Source organism: Diceros bicornis, chromosome 18, assembly GCF_020826845.1.
Source record: "Diceros bicornis minor isolate mBicDic1 chromosome 18, mDicBic1.mat.cur, whole genome shotgun sequence".
Taxonomy (NCBI): Eukaryota; Metazoa; Chordata; class Mammalia; order Perissodactyla; family Rhinocerotidae; genus Diceros; species Diceros bicornis.
Genome location: NC_080757.1, coordinates 5,022,418 through 5,041,157, shown reverse-complemented (window position 1 = coordinate 5,041,157; position 18,740 = coordinate 5,022,418). Strand labels below are relative to the sequence as shown.

The 18,740-nt window shown below is 51.2% G+C and overlaps 2 protein-coding genes across 2 annotated transcripts in view; both read left to right on the top strand.

The window, feature by feature from the left end:
* Nucleotides 1-18,740, top strand: part of LOC131416895 (protoheme IX farnesyltransferase, mitochondrial) — a 279,864-nt gene that overhangs the window by 160,080 nt on the left and 101,044 nt on the right. The window lies entirely within an intron of this gene.
* The window catches only part of LOC131416897 (heparan sulfate glucosamine 3-O-sulfotransferase 3B1), a 37,451-nt gene continuing 28,218 nt past the window's right edge, over nucleotides 9,508-18,740 (top strand). The window contains exon 1 of the mRNA XM_058559681.1: nucleotides 9,508-10,485. Within this exon, the coding sequence (XP_058415664.1) occupies nucleotides 9,932-10,485 (554 nt within the window). The 5' untranslated portion in view covers nucleotides 9,508-9,931. The remainder of the gene's footprint in view (nucleotides 10,486-18,740) is intronic.

Here is an 18,740-nt window from a genome sequence, read left to right as displayed (position 1 = left end):
GGTGCTGGCCCGGTGGCATAGCAGTTAAGTTTGCGTGCTCTGCCTCAGCATCCCAGGGTTCGTAGGTTTGGATCCCGGGCGCGGACCTATGCACTGCTTATCAAGCCATGCTGTGGCGGCATTCCATATACAAAACAGAGGAAGATTGGCATAGATGTTAGCTCAGGGACAGTCTTCCTCAAGCAAAAAAAAAAAACATGGCTGCATTCAGCTGGAGAGTCAGCTAGGGGCTGAGCTCAGCTGAGTCTCAGGGCAGCTGGGATGACTGGGTCTCTCTCCATGTGATCTTTCATTATTAGGAAGGTGATGCCAACATTCCAACATGCCCTAATGTGCAAGTGCCTCTCAAACCTCTGCCTGAGTCATGTTTGCTGACATCTCGTTGGGCAAAACAAGTCACATGGCCAAACACAGACTCAATATAGGAAAGGACTACACAAGAGTCCAGATACCAAGTGGTCTGCTTTATGGAGGGCCATTAGTGCAGCACTCTACCACGACCACCCAAAGAAGGGTGATAGTCCATCTATAATTTCCAATTCAGTAAAGCAATAAGGGGAGGAAATATAGGAAACACAGTCCAACAGAAGATCAGAAATGAGAAAAAAGAAGCAAAGATAAAGGATGGTAAATAGAATCTAAAATAAAATAGAGAAGTAAGTCTGTGTCATTAAAATAAAAAGAGAGACTCAACTGTCTCTGTAATATTTTATTTAAAAAATTATGCTAAAACTTCCCAATAGTGGAGTTACAGATGTTTCTTATATTATTTTCTTTGCTTTTCTACATGTTTGAGATATTTTGTAATTTAAAAATATATGTTTAAAAAGGAGTAAAAGAGAAAAAGCATACCTCACAAGAGGAATTAGTTTAAAAATCCTATTAAGAAGTGAGGAGTGGATAACACCAAATGGCGGCGGGGATGTAACGCAACAGGAACTCTCATTCATTGGTGATGAAAATGCAAAATGGCGCAACCGCTTTGGGAGACACACTGGTAGTTTCTTACAAAAATAAACATATTCTTACCATATGACACAGCAATTGCACTGCTTTGTATTTACCCAAATGAGTCGAAAACTTATGTCCACACAAAACCTGCACACGGATATTTATCGCAGCTTCATTCATAACTGCCAAAACTTGGAAGCAACCAAGATGCCCTTCAGTAGGTGAATGGATAAATAAACTGTGATACATCCAGACAATAGAACTTATTCAGCAGTAAAAAGAAATGAACCATCAAGCCACAAAAAGACATGGAGGAACCTTAAATGTATATTGCTAAGTGAAAGAACCAATCTAAAATGGCAACATACCGTATGATTCCAACTATATGACATTCTGAAAAGGGCAAAACTATGGAGATGGTAAAAAGATCAGTGTTTGAGGGGAGGGACGGATGAATAGATGGATATGTTTAAGGCAGTGAAACTATTCTGTATTCTGTAATGGTGGATACATGTCATTACACATTTGTCAAAACTCATTGCATGTATAACACAAAGGGTGAACCCTAATGTAAACTATGGACTTTATTTAGTCAATAATAATGTATCAATATGGGCTCCTCAATTGTAACAAATGTACCACACTAATGCCCGATGTTAATAACAGGGGAACCTGTGTGTGGGAGTGGTGGTGAGGGGATATGTGGGAACTCTATTTTCCACTCAATTTTTCCGTAAACCCAAAACTGCTCTAAAAAATAAAGCCTATTAATTAAATAAAAGTTAGGAATAAGAATAATAATTCTCTAAACTCTCAAAAAATTATAACTAATACAATCCTTCTGAAAACAAATGAAGTCAAAGAATAGATTCAATGTTTCAAATAAAATGCTGTAAAACAGAAGCAAAAGGAAAGCAGCCTGCTGATAGAGATCAGGAAAGAGGAAGAGAAGAAGAACAGAATGAAGAAATAAAAATGAAAACAGTTGAATTTATTTTCAGGGATGTAGTGGACAGGCTAACGGCAATTATACACACACAAAACCTGGAAAAGTATCTAAGATTTAAAATCATTATAGAGAGAAGTATAGGTATGAACGACAAAGGGAATATAATGCATGCATAGTTGGTATTCTTGAAAAATAGAACAAAACACCAGAATAGAAAGAATGGTTAATGTTGTTATAAAATAAAAATATGTTCCTGAAAGGTGAAATAAACCATAAAGCTGAAAAGGTATGTTCTGTTTCAATTAAAATAGCCAGTATAGAAATGTGAAGGTGCAGGCTTGGGAAGGTGTTCGCCTTTAGAAGTAGGGAATAACTAGAGTCCAAGTTCTGGACAAGCACGTGTTCCAGACTCTCTCCCTTGCCTTCAACCTGAAGATGCCGCAGAAACAAGAGATTCCAGAGCTTGGGGTGGAGGAAACACAAGAAAGCCTGAGGAAGGTGGAAGGCTTTTCGGTTTCATTGTGGGGGAGGAAGACGTGAGCCTAGGGTGGAAGAGGGAAGGGACAGGCGCTACAGGTAGGCTGGGGAGGGGCTCCTTCCCCTGCGTCTGTCCTTCCCCACCTCCCTTGTCATGTAATGCAATGCAGGCAAGCGGCACTTGGAAATACCCTGAGCTCTGATACCTGCAGTTACCCTGAGAAGTGGGATGGCCTGAAGTTGGAAAGGCAGGAGGCTACATAGGTGGTAGTTGAGTCCCGTTCATAACAGCAGAGTTTCTCTCTCGCCCTGAAAAACACATGGAGGGGCACAGGCTAGGGCCTGGTGTCCTATCCTTCCTTGGCTACATGGTATCAGCTGATAGCCTCCAGGAACGTGAGCTCACTGAGAAACATTAGACAGCTGAGGTAGGCAAATGAGCAGTTAAACATATTAGAGATGCCAGATATAACATATTCAGTGGTTGAAGTAAAGTACTCAGTAGACGTGCTGAATTGCAGAATGGATACTGTCAAAGAATGAACTAGCAACCTTCTATGCTGGTAGAAAGCAGAACAAGTTTCACAGACTTCTAAGTGGAAAAAAAAGTGTAACCCAAGAATTTTATACCCAGCCAAATTTTTCTTCAGGTCTAAAAAGGCAACATTCTCAAGCATGCAAGACATCAAGAGGTATAGCATCCATGAACATTTCTCAAGACAGCATCAAAAATAACCATTATTCCACGAACTCCAGCCAACTGCAACATGTATCAAAGATGAAGCTCCCAGATTTCTTGGCTCCCTTGAGTCACACAAAAATAAAACTAGGAGTAGACAACTCCTGGGATCGTGGCTAAGAGTACATATTATCAACCTTGATAAAGTCAAATAAAGTATACAGTCCTTAATTTCTTTAAGGTTAGAGGAATGAAAACAAGTATAATAAGTGTGCACTTTACCCACTTTTCAAAGCAAGGAGTGAATAAATATTGTCTATAAGTAAAATATGTAGTTTTAAAAAAATGACTCCAAACGCATGCATTTTATTTTCTTCTTTAAAAGTACCTTTTAGGAAACCATACTCCCAGGAATAAGGAGGCATTTATTACTTCAACAATTCCTTCATTTTTAAATTGAAGTTACATATAGGTAGCATTTTTAAACACACACACACACACACAGATATGGAATGATCACGGCAGAATGTTAATATTTAATGCTCCCATTAGAAAAAATGTATACTTGCTTACTTGTTTTTGCATAAAATATTTAGCAACAGTGGTTGCCTCTGGAGAGAGTGATCTGGGGTTTGGGGTCAGAGAGTCATACTTTATTCTGTATTTCTGACAAATTTGATTTTTTCAGTGTTTATATAAGTTTTTCCATTATTAAAGAAAAAGAAGAAAAAACTAGCATAATAAAGAGGAAATGACAGATGAGAAAGTAGAAACTGTACATGTGTTTGGCAATGAAGAGGAGCAAAAAAATCAGAGTGTGTTTGGAGGCTGATGCAAACCATACCCTAGTGAGGGAGGGATTGGGGGGTTCCCGGGCAAGAGCAGGATGTTTATCAGGGCGTGCCCTTGGGACTAACATCTGCAGAAGGGAGAAGGAGGAAGCAGGCACGGGCAGGGGAGAAGGCCAGCTGTGATGCAGGTCCAGCATCCTCTGCCAGCCCCACAGGAGGCTCTGGAGTCGGACTGCCCTTCAGAGATGTTGAGTTGGCTGGGATGACCAGGCCTTCACCTCCTGCATCAGTTATTGGATGGGGCCACCCTGGGAAGGGACATGACCCTCAGTTGCTCTCTGCAGCAACTCTGCAACCGTGGAGGGGCTGACGGCTGAGGCTGTGTGCTGACAGCACGCAGCAGCTGGGGTAGCATGTCCTTCATTGACAGGGTCTGGATGGACGGTGTCCACCACAGGGAGAGAATGATGACTCAGAGGCCAGGGGATGGGAAAAGAGACATCCTTGAGGTGGAGCGGCTGAGATCCAGAGCACTAATGGAGGTCACCCTGTGTCGGGCTGGCCTGCAGCTTCCTCCGTTGTCACAGACGGAAGAAGAGGGAGCTGGAGTGGGCAGAGTCAGCGTGGAGCTTTGCTGGTGGGAAGGAGCAGACAATCTCGTGTCAGCATCTACATTCTCAAAGAAGCTTTGAGAAATGCTGTCTCTTGTGGGAAAGAAGGTAAGAAATGCTTGTCTCAGGGATTCGGAAAGTGGGCCTCCTGGAGACATGTGGGGGAGCGCAGGGCGCCTCTCTGTGCCCAGAGGAAGTTTGTGGTGGGAAAACTGAAGCGGGACCAGTCATCTCCAAGCATGATTTCCTCCTGCAACTCGGCGGCTCAGGCCAGGAAGGGTGAAGACAGCATTGGCTTTGGAGGATCTCTATGCCGGGAGTGTACAATGCAGCAACAGATGGCTGAAGGCTTCCCAGGAGAGGAGCACAATGGTAGACAGTGGTACTGAGGCTCAGAAGGGTTGTGTAGCTTATTCAAAGTCACAAAGCCAGGAAGTGGCTGGGAACCAGATTGGGAAAAGTAATGCGGCTCTGGTGTGTCACACGTCAGGGTCCTGGCAGGAAAGACAGGGCACATTCCTACTGGGTAATTTGAGAAGAGTGTTATAAAAGGACTCCTTACAAAGGTACTGGAGGGGGAGAGAACACACAGGAACGGCACAGGGCCTTGGCACTCTAAGGGGAGCCGTCTTTACCACCCTGGGCCTGGAGAGGGGAGGGGGACAGCCATTCCAGAACCTAGTGACAGCAAGGCTGTGTGGAGAGGACTTCCTGAGGGCGCTGTATCTTCCAGGAGAGGGAAGCAGCCAGCCTTTGATGATCCAGCCAAGAGGGAGCCTCGGGCATCAATTCCTCTCCCTCAGTCTTCCCACTACCCTTCCCTGCCCCATCCGCCCGCCCGAGGGCAAGGGACCCTCCCAGCCCAGAGCAGGGAGCAGTGTGGAGGACCGATGTGGAATCAGCGCGCAACCTGGGACTCCTCAGGACACAAGTCACCAAACCAATCTGGGCATCAGACTTCTTTTATCTATAAGATACGAGCAGTGGTCCCTCTTGTGTGATTTGCAGAGGGCTCTTCACTGTGACGGCCGCTGCCCAAAGCCCCGGGTCGGAGCGGTGGGTCTGTCCGAGGCGGGTCCAGGCACGTTCCCTTGGGCGCAGCTGGAGCTCAGCGCTGGGAAGCGGTTCCTTCCTCTCGGTGGAGCCTCCAGCCACTCTTACCAAGGAGTTTCTAATCCCCCGTCTGCTGGACCAGCGGCAGCCGCGGGGCTGTGCAAATGCCCGCCTCTGGCCAGTAGCTCCCCGCGCGGAACGGCGCCCTCGACCCCGCGGAGAAGCGCGTACCGCGCGCCCAGACACCGGAGACCCGGGCGGCCGCAGGGGTTCCGGGGAGCGCGCGGAGGCGCCGCAGGAGCTCGAGCCTGGAGGGAAAGTCGCCTGGCCTGTGTGCCGGGGAGACCAGCTGGCCGCGGCGCCCGGGCTCCGCCTCCCGCCACCCGGCAGCTGTCAGAGCGCTCCCTTGCGGGCGGGCATTGGAAAGGAGCCCGGCCCGCCGCCCTGCGTCCCCGGCCACGGGAGGAGGCGGGGCGAGCTTGCAGCTGCGAACCCCCGAGGGGACGCCTCGCTGGCGGGGGGCCGGGGGTTGGGAGGAGGGTACGGGTTCCGGTGACAGGAACCGGGGCTGGGGCCACCGGCTCGGGCAGCCCCAGGAAATGCGTCCTTTGCGGCCCGGCTGGGAGCAGCGGTGGGGCACGGCCCGGGAGGCTGCGGGTCAGGAGGCGGAGCCGGCGGGCCCGAGCAGCTGCGGGCGCCTCTCCTCCCCAGCCCAGAGTCAGAGAAACTTCAGGCGGAAAATACCGCGGGGATCTTTTGGCTCAAGTCCCCTATTTTACACATGGGGAATTTTAGGGCCAGCGAGTGACACGACTGGGGTTACACAGCGGGTTGTTGGCAGCAGGACCTGGGGGAAGAGGAAAAGGAGATGGCTCCCTGAGGCGGCCCTGTCCCTTTCTAAAGGAGAGGGGCTGCCTGCCAGATTAGAACCCTCAGAAGCCCTAGGTGACCACCCCCATTAGGTAATCCCAAACAAACCAGCCAAAATAAAACATAAACCTCACAGGTGTGCTGAAATTGAATTCTCTCCTTTCTAGATTTTCCGAGTAAAAAAAATTTGAATAAGTTTATCAAGGGTAAACCTTTCTCCCGGTTCGGGTGGCCGCGCTTTGCTGATGGCCAGGCTCGAGCACGGGAGGACCCCGTACTGCTGAGCAATGGTTAAAGGGCAGAGGCTCAAACTGGGTTCATGGGCTCAGTGCAGGACTGAGCCTCGGGTTCCGAATCTGCAGAATGGGACGATGGGGGAGAGGGCGTTTGCCAAGGACGGAGCCTGTGCCAGCAGCCGCGCGTGGGGATTTCGGGGCGCACCCGGAGCGCAGAGGGCGGAGCAGCCAAGTGGGCGAAGTGGGCCAAAGCGTCGAGTGGCGGCCCAGATCCTGTTCCCCTGCCGCTTCAAAGCCCGCCTGGGCGCTGCTCAGGCCCCAGATGACCAGCCGACCTGGGGCGGCAGAAACCCCGGGCGCTGCGCACCGCGGACTGCCCCATCGTGCCTGGTGGTGAGGGTTGAACGCGCGCCGGCTGGACTCTGGCGACGACTCGGCTCTGGGGTGCTCAGCTCTGCGGAACACTCCGGGCAATTTCCGACGCCCACGTCTTTGCTTCCACTCCCTCTCTCCCTTCACCCCCAGAAAGAAAAAAATCCTAAATATATCCAGCAGCCTCGATTTGTAACTGCATTTTTTTTCTTTTGCACAGGACTTTGCTAACCCTTAGGACAAAGACCATTTTTATCAGGATTATCAAAATCGTTTTAAAAAAAACTGTAAGATTCACACCCAATCAGGCCTGAAGTTAGCCACATGGGAGCTAGGATTCGCCTGAACTCACACAAATCATAAACCAATACCACTCTCCCCGCAAAATCCACAAACGTCAGCAAACTCTTAGCAACCTAAAGATCGAGTACAGTAACTTCACTTCCCCCCGAAATAACGTGAATTTGAAGACACACTCTTCGGAGACACTAACATTTCCCTCTCACATATCTAAAATGAAGAGTCGCGTAACGCTCAGAAATATAGTCTCCTGTTTTAGAAGTTTAAAATAAATAAGTTAATTAATTAATTAAAATTTAAAAACCAAAGGTGAGTAAGTCTCTTCCGAAGAGCAAACACAACATCCCGGCGAGAGGGGAAAAGAAACGCTGAAAGAAATTCTCCCTGCTAACATAAAAGGGGGAAGAAAATCCTCGACCTAAATTATTTCCCCCTCAACAGTTTTGTAGGAAAATGTCTTGGGCTCAAGGTAGTCACAAGGAGGTCGCGCGGAGCACAGCCCGGGCGCGTCGGCGCCTCAGTGTCCGCTGGGTTATCTGAACCCTCCCGGGTCATCGCCACCTCTCTCCGCAAGTTTGCGAACCTTAAATCCTAAAGGCAGGCTGGCTTTCTCAGTTTGCTCCCGACAGAGGGGAACCCGACTGGGGTAGGGCTGCGGGGACTATGGACACTTGGGGATATTTACTCAAGAAAGGAGTAAGAGTGCGCGGGGCTGGCGGCCGGATGCTAGTCTGGGACAGTGCGACAGAGGGACCAGGGCTCAGGTCGGTTCCGCCGCGCCCGACTGCGCGGACGGTGAACTCCAGCGCGGGCGGCGGCTCTCGGTGAGTCACCTGGTGGGCGACACTAGCCCCGGGGGCTGCGCTGGGGTTGGAATCGGAAAGAATTATCTGACCCAGAACTGCGCGCAGCCGGGGCTTGGAGGCTCGCTGGCCCCGCAGGGACCAGGTTGCAGGCATCGATAAGTTTCTGAACACCACCGGGATGAACCTGAGCATCCCGAGCTTCCTAACTCCAAACGCCGGGGCAAGAATGCAGCAGGGTGCGGCGCTTCTCGGGCAGGTCCTTGGAAGCTCGGATCCTCCGCCCCCACCCGGGGCCGGCAGGTCATTTTGCGAAAGGGAACAGGGGAGAGCGGCTTCCAGTGAACTTTGACTACTAAATAAGCGCAGCTAGTGATCGATTTGCTCCAAGTTGACGTCTGACAAAAAAAATCGGTGGGAAAAAACAACACCTATTAGAGTAGCATCAGCAAACCAAACTGTCTCCTAAATGAAGGCAAATGTTGGCTTTAATATTTATTACGGGAAAAGGGAAGACAGAACATTTTCTTAAACCTAACGTCCCCAACAAACTCATATCGGGACAAAACTTTCTACACGTGACGTTCACAATCATTTTTCGGCCAGGAAACTTTTTACCAGCCTCTACCTCCCTGTTGATTTCTCCCTTCGCTCTCCCGACCTTTCCCTAGCAGTTTGGGAAGCTAAGGAAGGTTTTTCCTGAGGACAGTTTACACCGATCCCAGTCAACCGGCAGCCCGTGAGAGATCAGGTCCTTGCAAAGAATTAGACGGAAAGACTTAAAAAAAAGTTGACAGTGATTTCCAAATATGCTTTCCATTTAAACTTCCTAAACCGGTGTCTGTTCGGGAGGGGCTTCCCTCCGAGTCCCCAGCATGGGACGGGCGGGTTCGGGGGCTGCCTGTATCTCCCGCCTGACTCTCGCTTCTCCGACCCCCTACCTACTCCACGACACGCACACACACATCACGAGCCCGCCCGCGAAACATCTGGACGAGGATTCGCGTTCAGACATCAGGGCAACTACAGCCAAAGCTGGCTCCTGGGGAGCGAGTGCGGAAATGCGCGCTGCTGCCGGAGCGCACCAATCGGTGGGGTCAGACCTCTCCCAGCGCTGGGTCAACTTCAGCATCCTTCCCACCATCTGCTCCTGTCACCAGCCTCTGGCTCCGCCCCTCTGAGCCCGCCCCTTGTCCTGCAGCCAATAGCAATCCCGGAGCGCTCTCCACCGCCCCAAACTCTCCACACCCCCACGTACTGGGAGCCGGTTGGCTGCTGAACCCTCAGCGAAGCGCCCGTATTTGCATGGGGCTCGGGGTTTCTGGTAGGTGGAGCGACCCGTCACTCCGGAAGGCCGGGCCCGCCCACCCCACCTCGATCCGCGGCGCTCTTCCTGCGCAGTTCTCCTTCGCAGCCTCCGCGGGGAAGCGCCGGGGCTGCTCCCAAGGCTCAGTTCGCGGGACGGCGAAGAGGCAGCCCCGGCGAGCGGCCGTGCACACCGTCTGGAGTGGCCAGGGTGCAGGAGTGCAGCGTTCTCCTGGCCCCGAGCGGGGCGTCGCGCCGCAGGAGCAGCCCCTCGGCCAGCAGTTGCCGCCACCCAGACTTTCGTTCCAGTTGCGGCTCCTCCCGGGCAACATGTCAAAAGCCGCCGCCGCTACAGCTGCCGCCGCCACCTGGGGGAGAGCAGCAGCAGCAGCAGCGGCGGCCGCGGGCGCGCGGGGCCAATAAACCGAACCACCCGGGCGTCCAGCCGGCCAGGGAACTCTCTCCGCGCGCATCCTCCGGCGGGACCCGCGCCATGTGCTGAGCCATGCCCCTCGCCGCGCCCGCGGGCAGCGCATGGGGCAGCGCCTGAGCGGCGGCCGATCCTGCCTCGATGTCCCCGGCAGGCTCCTGCCGCAGCCGCCGCCGCCCCCGCCACCGGTGAGGAGGAAGCTCGCGCTGCTCTTCGCCATGCTCTGCATCTGGCTCTACATGCTCCTGTACTCGTGCGCCGGCTCGTGCGCCGCCGCGCCCGGGCTGCTGCTGCTGGGCTCGGGGTCCCGCGCCGCCCACGCCCCGCCAGTCCTGGCCACAGGTCCGGACGGGACTCCCCTCAGGCTGCCGTTCCAAGCGGCACCGGCCACCCCGTTGGCTGCGGGCAAGGAGACGGACGAGGGCGCCGCGAGCCAGGAGGAGCCGAGTCCCGAGGCGCTGGACTCCCCCAGCTCCATCTCCAGCTTTTTTAGTGGGTCCGGGAGCAAGCAGCTGCCGCAGGCCATCATCATCGGCGTGAAGAAGGGCGGCACGCGGGCGCTGCTGGAGTTCCTGCGCGTGCACCCCGACGTGCGCGCCGTGGGCGCCGAGCCCCACTTCTTCGACCGCAGCTACGACAAGGGCCTCGCCTGGTACCGGTGAGTTTCCCCACCAGGGCCAGTGGCGCCAGCTGCGATCCAGACCAGGAGAGGAGAGAGACGTGGCATGTGCTGGGGAAGTGACAGGGGTACAGCCTCGGACCACTCGGGGAGGCGGGGGTTGGGGGGTGCGGCGGAGGAACGACGGCGAGGTGCTGGCCCGCGGCGCCAAGGATCCTGCCCCAGCGCGGTACCGGGTGCGCGGGGCTTCGCTCTCGCCACAATCCACAGAAACTTCTCGAGGAGCTCTGGCGGCTCCGTGGCCCACAGTGCCCTAGAATTAATCAGGCGAGCTCTCCTCAAAAAAGGGGGGCAGCGACTGGGACGGCGCTCAGGGAAGCGCGCAACACTCTAACTGTGGCCATGTCCCAAACGAATCAATCCAGTACTGCGCATATTATATTTTTCCTTTTGGAGCCCCGGAGGTTGTGCGCCCTGCCGGTCGCGGTCTCCGCCCTAGACTGACTTCCAGAGCAGCTTCTGCTCCCCAGATGGGGATGGGGGATGGGAGCGACGCAGTCTGCCGAGGTCGCGGGGAGTCTGGTAACTTTTTTGTTGCAGTCCTCCTCCTTGCTGGAACCCAAAGAGGCTCAGCGGGCGAGCAGCTTGGGCTCCGGAGGGTGAGCCGGGCGAGTGGCCCGGCGCCTCCGCCTGGCTGGCGCGCGGGCGGCGCGGAGCGTGGAGCGGTGCTGGTCCCTGTCGGGCAAAGACGTGCACTGCAGCCGGCGCGGGCGGCGCGCAGCTTTGAAGGTTTCTCGGCGCCCGGGGCTTGGCCCGTCCGTTTCCGCCTCCTGCGCCCGGGCGCTGCGAGAGCGAGGGCAGGGACCGTGTCTCCGCAGGCCCCTTACGCGTCCGGGCGCAAAGAATATTCGGGGCCCATTGATTGAGAAATGCAGGTTGCCGGGAGGTCGGGGCTTCCAGAAACTAGGTTTTGGGGTGGGTTCCAAAGGGAGAGCGGTCCCCGGGGTCATAATCACGACCTCTGCCCAACGCTTCCCGCAGCTACTGGTGTTTGGGGTCAGCTGTTGGGATGACCGAGCTTCCGGTGTGGGTGGGCAGGGGGTCCAGACTCCGGCCTTCGGAAACCTGGTCGGTAACCAGGGGTCTGGCCGGCGGCTCCCACCCGTTCTTTCCGGTCATCACCCCCGCAACACCCACAAGCACGGCTCGAGTCCCCGATACCCCTCCAGGCCCAATCAGCCTCCAGGAGGCTTGAGACTTTGGCAAACAAAAGGGGAGAGTCGAACCGAACCCCAGTCCCCGCCCCCATCCCCCCTTTCTGGACGGGAGAAGCTGGAAGATAAAAGGGGGCTGACCCAGCGGATTAAAACCGCTCTCTTCCCAGCCTCGCCCCCACTTTTGTCCTTAATGTTTTCATTATTGTCAGGAGTTGCCCAAGTCTGAAAGTTAAGCCAGCCGTGACAGTCACCCTTCACGCCGCGGACACCAGTTCTTAAGAATGGGGGCTCTGGAGATCGGCGTCTGGAATCACGTCCTGGCTCTGGCGGCTTGCTAGGCGCGTTGAGCCTCAGTGCTCTCATCTGTGTAGTGGGTCTCCAAAGGGCAGGAAGGAGTGAACGCGCTGGTGCGCTCAGGTGTCGGGCTGGCACAGGGGTTCTCTCTAATTGTTAGTTATTGTCATCATCGACTGTATTGTTGTTATTACTTTTACCCCCAACACTCCTCCTCCTCCTGGGAGGATGATTCCGGGGCCGCGATGGCAGGCTATAACTAGCGCCCTTCCAGGTGGAAGCCGCCAGAGAGAGGCCGGAGGCAGCCCAAGATATTCTGAGATCAGACGCACTGGGGGCCGGATTGGGAGGAACTGGCAGGAAAAGAAGGGAATCCTAATGTCAGGTGGTTTTAGAAGCAACTGGGGCAGGCCGTGGAAATCCCCACAGGAAGATTCGCGCAGTCTCCTAGGCGGCCGCCCTCCACCTGCCACGTACCTTTTGATTAACTCAAAAACACCGAATAAAGAACCGAGTCGCACTGGAAACCCTCGCCGCGCTTGCAGCTGGGAACGCAGCCCCGGAGCCTCGGGCGGGACAGGCGTCCGGGGCCGCGAAGCGGGCGGCCGCGCGGAGAGGCTGGTCTCGGGGACCGCGGGGGCTTGGCCGGGCCGCGGGAGGCGGGAAGTTCACCATCCTCCCGAGCCGTCTCCCTACACGGACGACCTGGACTGTCGGGGCCAAGAGGACCGGGGCCCGCGGCGGTGACCCCGCGGACCGGGTGGCGGGAGGAGCAAACTGCAGACACAGCGACTCGCCCCGGACGCTGCGTTCCCGGGGCTGCTCCATCAGCGCCGGGCGTGCCCGCAGGGTCAGTGGATTTTTTTAAGGGAAGAAAAAAAAAGCCTTTAATGGCATCTGCTTAATTAAAAATTTTTAATTAATGAATATTCTGGATGTCTGGGCAAATATATGGACTTAATTATTTTGAAGGCGGCCGTTTTAACTTTAAACAGACACTTTAAACAGCGGGAGGAGACGCTTGATGGAGAACTCTTTTCCTAAAATCTGGTGCCCGGGGAGCACCCTGCACCTCGCTGGAGCTCTGTGCGCTCGGCCCCGCCCTGGTGCCCGCGGGAGGTGTGGTATCTCCCGCTCCGTCCTACAATCAGGCAGCAGATTGGAGAAGAGTATAAATAATAATTAACCAGAGAGAGGTGCAGTTCAGAAACGCGGTTAAAACAAGTCCTCAAAACTAGAAAAGAAGAGAGAGGGGGAGACATTTTGAAGGCATTTAGACATTTTGAAGGCATTAAAAAACTATGGGCACGGATGGTTGAATCCGGGGGTCAGCATTCTAATGGGTTGGAGAACGAGATCCTGGCTGTGTCTGAGCGAGTCGTTAATGGGTGTATCGGTTGATTCACGATCTTGCTAGTGGCCTAACCGGTAGCCCAGGGCCTGGACGGATTTGCAGGAAGTCTCAGAATTTGATTGTAGTTCCTTCTACTTGGCGTAACCATCAGCTCCAACAGGGGAGATCATGGTGGATGGAGCCCCCCGTGCTGGCGGCGCAGAGCTGATGTCGGCACCGGCCAGAGAGCGGGAGCTTTTCCGCTCCCTTATCTGCTGCAAAAATCCAGCGTGCTGATACGTGCGGCCCATCTGTCCTGGAACCAGAGTTTGTTTCAGTCTGGGAGTAAGACTCTTGTGGGTTTACTTTTCCAGTTCATTGCCCAGCTCTCTTTCTCCAGTCAGGCCTCCCCAATTTATCAGGTGCTGATGAGGCTGCACTGAGTGGCCTCTCAGGACTCTTGGAGAAACTGGCCTTTCTCTCCTGTACCCCGGGTGTGAGGGTGTTTGAGGAACATGGGGCCGTCGTGCAAGAGGAGACGGAGAGAGCAGTGTCCTGTACATGCATGCTCTGAATATTGATTTAAACTTTGAATGGTCTAAAATTAAATATATACATTCTTTAATAAGTTTCTCATTTTGATTTGGCTTTAGTTTGGTAGGTTTTCATGAATTTTAATGATCTCAGCTTGGGAATTAAGTTAGCCAAATACTGTATGATTATTATTTTTTTTATATAGAAATATGCCCTAGAATTGACAGTGGCAGAAACTCCCTCCTCACCTTGACTCCTCTTTCCATTTTTGGTTGTACAAAATAAGCTGAGACTTCAATGCTCTGGCCACATTAAAAATGGTATAGTGTGTGTGTGGTTTAATAATGTTGGTAGCTAACACTTACTGAATGTTTTCCCTCGGTGCTAGGCACTGTTGCAAGTTTTATAGGATGAGCAAATTTAATCCTCATTACAATCCTGTGAAGTAGGTACTTGTACAGATGAGGCAACAGGCACAGAGAGGTTAAGCAACTTGCTCATGGTCTCACAGCTGGAAAATGGCAAAGCTGATACACCAGCCCAGGCGGTCCTGCTCCAGAGGTCACTCTGTGCCATGTTCCCTCACTTAAGTGACCAAGATGTAATGTTGGTCATAGATGATGAGTTCAAAACTGGGTTTGCTTTAAAAGAGTTTGACTTTTCTGGGGCACCTGCATGACCTTGGCGTGGATTGCTCACTTTGTCATTCACTTTAAAAGACTAGGTCAGCTCTAGAGCAGGCTAGTACTACATCCAAAGTGGGCTTATAACTAGAGTGAGGATAATTACATCACCATGGCAATATCATTTCTCTGCCTGCTCAGGACGGAGTCAAAGGAGTCAGTAAAATGACAAAAATATCCCTGATGTATAAAGGCTGAGAAAACATAGCGATTGTCCGTACTGAGTAGATTTTTTCTCTTCCATGTGCCCTTTTTAAGGCTGGCAGGGGTGGGAGGACGTAGGGTTACATGAGATGTTTCAATTCCTAGGAAGGAGTTCATTCATTTAAAGAAACTCCAGTGCCCCACTCCCAGACTGAAAACTTGTACTCAATAACCAGAAGGCAGTTATAACTAACACTCTTGGGTAGATTTCTTACAAATTAGATTCTGAAACCTGGTAACTTCAGAAAACCTCACTTTTAAAAGCTAATAGCTGAAAATAGCAACTTTCTCTACATTTTTAATTTAACAAATGCTGAGAAAACTAATTTCTCCCCTATTTTCGTAGTCTGTTTCTAAAGACTTGGTGGCCAAGCCTGTTTCTGCCTTCACTAAGGGAAATTTAAGATAAGATCTGATTGGGGATAATCCTTTTTGAAGTAATTGCACTTTCTCAGTCCTGCAGTTTAAACCGAGTATGTCACTCACTTCAAGCTGCTGGGTGAAGATCAAAAATCTACATTTGTATGCAACAATTTGAAATACAAACCATCATGTTACAAAGCTGTCAAGATTTATTAGCAGGACAGTGTAGCATGTGTGGAACTCTGTTTTTAATTAGGCACCTAAATTAGACCATAAAATGGTTGATTAATCTTTTACAAGTTGAGGGGAAAATATAACATAAATTAACCTAATCATAAGTGTTTTCCCAGATGCTCTGAGTTAATGAACTAGTCAATATTTAATAGCAACCTATTGTTTTAGATAAATAAAATGCTGAAATGAATGAATTAAATTACACTTACTATCTTCCAAATGATACATTATTATTGAACAGGTCTTTAAAAATTAGGTTGCAGCCCATGTGTTAAAAAATATTTATCAAAATACTACAATTTGACTAAGCTAATTAGATTTTGCCTTTTTAATGGAGCCTGATTATTGAAAATTTATGATATAATATAGACTAATATTTGTAAAAGACATTTTCCGAGCTAAAGTTGTATTATTTGAAATTTTAAAATGACCTGTCACAGCTTCTGTTTTTCTAGTTTGGTGTTTTATCTTGTTTGAAGAAAAACTTTTAGATATTTTTAAAAATCAGTATGTCACAAAACCTCATCCTAAATATCTATGCTGATTTACCTTTCTGTTTAAAACATGCTGTAGGACATAAGGTTTCCTGATTATATAAGATGACCCTTTGAATCACTAAAATTATTTAGAATTAAAAGCACACCAGGAATTTAAAAAAAAAACCCCACCAGTCAGTTAGTGTTATGAATCAGAGAAGTGGCATTTATTTAAAGCTTCAGAACTGAAGTCCGTGACTCAGACTGCTTGCCGGCTGCTTTCTATGTCAGTAGTTTTTGAATACTTTATGTTCTCACTCTATGAACATGGAAATTAAGTTGATTGACAGGAACACAAAATGTCCACTCTAAAGGCAGAGCATAATGAGCATTTCTTTTGCTGTGAATAGAGTTAGTTTCCAAATAGGGCGCTACCTCTCTCATTTAACAGTCGATGATTTCAGACAGTAAGGGAAATTTCAGCCCTGGACTGTCGTGATAGTCAGGAATCCCAGCAAAATGAAATCCCTAAGTATGGGGCGTATTTTCAAGGGTAATGAATACAATATGCTGCCTACGTCAAATGAAAACATTCACCATGACAGAAAAGAAATGAGATACTGATATCTTTGAAAACTACTTGTAAGCAGAGCATGAAATTTTTTCTAATATTTAAAACATTACCTTGTTAGAACTCTCATATTCCTCTCAAACTGTACCAAAATAAAACTAACATCCAATAACACTGATGTTGGTGGCTATTGATTTTTCTTCTGATTTTAGATTTGGGGGAAAGTTTAGGATGTGAGAAGCAATTACCAGGTTAATAACATGATGATAAATAATTTTCATTGCAGTCAAGAGGCTATGTGTTAAAATACTGCTAATGCTAATAAAGCCCCCCATTAATTTTCTTTGCACATAGATAAGAGATATTTAATTTATATTATATCTATATCTTAAATTCTTCCTTTAAATATGCATTTGGGTGACTTGAAAAATATTAAAAATAGCGTAAGTTACCGGGTCATTCAAAAAATTTACTTCCTGTGTCATGGATGAAACATGTTTAAATAGCAAAGCTGTTTAAGAGTTTGCTCACCTCCCAAAGAGAGCTTCTTTTAAAATTTATGAGTGCGGATCTGTGGTGACAGAGCTGGTTAAAGAGTGTTGCCAGAGAGGAATTTATATTTTGTACCTGCATTAGAAAATTGTGTGTGTGTGTATACATGCATACACACACGTTCACTGTGACTTTAAGTTGATAAATTTGTTACAGAACAGATAAGCTCTTGGAATAAAATTTTTTTCTTCTAAATATAGCAGATGTCTTAAAATAAGACTCCGGTTTAACATCAAATTGATTGTATCTCAGCCCAGGCTAGACTATTTCTTGCCAAGAGGTCAGTATTTTTAAACACCTTTCACCTGACTGTGAATTATTTAATGTGCGTTCATCAAGCAACTTGGGAGCGTGTGATTCAGAATCCCTGTTTTCTCCCAAATCTTGGTCCCACAGTCCATAACACGGTTACACTTGCTTAGAACCCCACAGAATGCTGAAAGATTGTTCCGGGCAGTGTGAGGCTTGGGCAACAAATGGAGAGTGAAAAAAATATATTGGGGAGGGAAGCAGCCGATTCTTCACGCACACTCTTGATTTAGTGATGAGGGCAGGAGGAGCGGTCTGGTGACAGGGTGTCCAACAAGGCCCCAGACAGGCCCCACGTGGCCACGTGGCTCTGCGCTCCGGCAGCCAGAGGAGCGTTCGCGCCCACCGCGGTTCTGGAAGGGCGGCCGAGCGCCGCCGATGCCAGAGAAAATGGCTCCGCGGCCGGGCCTCGGGAGGCAGGCAGCACGGCCCCTGTGTCGCGCGGGATCACCGCGTCTGGTCCCAGGACCGCCGCGCCCCGGAGACAGATGGCGGAGCTTCCTCGTGCTGGGGGCGGGGCTGCCCCTCCGCCCCGCGGGGCGCCGGCCGCGGCCACGTGACCAGCCCGAGCTCCGCGCGCCGGCCTCACCTGTTGGCCTGAGCCCTGCCGAGCGGCCCGCGCTCGCGGTGGGCGGTGCCGGCGGGCCCCTGCCCCGCGCTGATTGGTCCGAGTTGCTGCCCGGAGACCAATGGCGTCCCGCCTGCGCCTAGCCCCGCCCAGAGGGGGCGGGCGGAGCGGCGTGCCCCGCCCTGGCCGGCCAGGCTTTCCCCGCCGCTCGCACCCTCTCCCGCCGGCTGCGTCGGTCCTGAGCCGCCGCCGCTTTCCGAGCGAGCTTATCAGCTGATCTACTGTGCTTCCTTCCTTTTTTTCCTCTCCCTTTGTCCTTTGTAAACCCTCCTGCACAGATGTCCCTGCGTCCTGGAGCAGAGGTGTTTGTTGGGTGGAGCAGTGGGATCAGAGCGGGCTTGCCTTCCCTGCACCCGGGGCGTTGGGGACGTGGGCCTGAATGAATGAATGAATGAATTCTTCAGGGCCGGACAAGGGAACTTTGTCTTTAAGGGCCTTATTTTGGGGCGAGGAGAGGGTGGGCTTGCTCGCAAGGAAGTGAAGCAGTGGAGTCAGTTTTCAATCAGCACGTTTCCTTCCTTTCTCCCTCCTCCCCCTTTTTTCTTTGGGGGAAAGAAAGAGATAATCCTCAGTTCATCCACTTCTGTAATGGGTGCCTAAAATGCGATCCACCAAATTCAGAAGATAACCATAAATAGCTTCATTTCCATAATGTGGCTCGTTAAATGACAGGATGAAGAGAGAAAGTGGGAAAGAGTCGGACAGGGAGGAGAGGAGGGAACGGAAAAGGCACATAACTCTCAAGCTCCCTTCAGATTCCCAAATCGCCGCTGGACTGGGACCAGGTGGCCCGCCCCCTCCCCCGCTGCACCAGGGCACACCCTCCTTCCTCCGCCCCTGTGGCCACAGTCTGCAGCTGCCCCTACTCAGAGGGGGAAGGAATGGCTCCGCCTGGG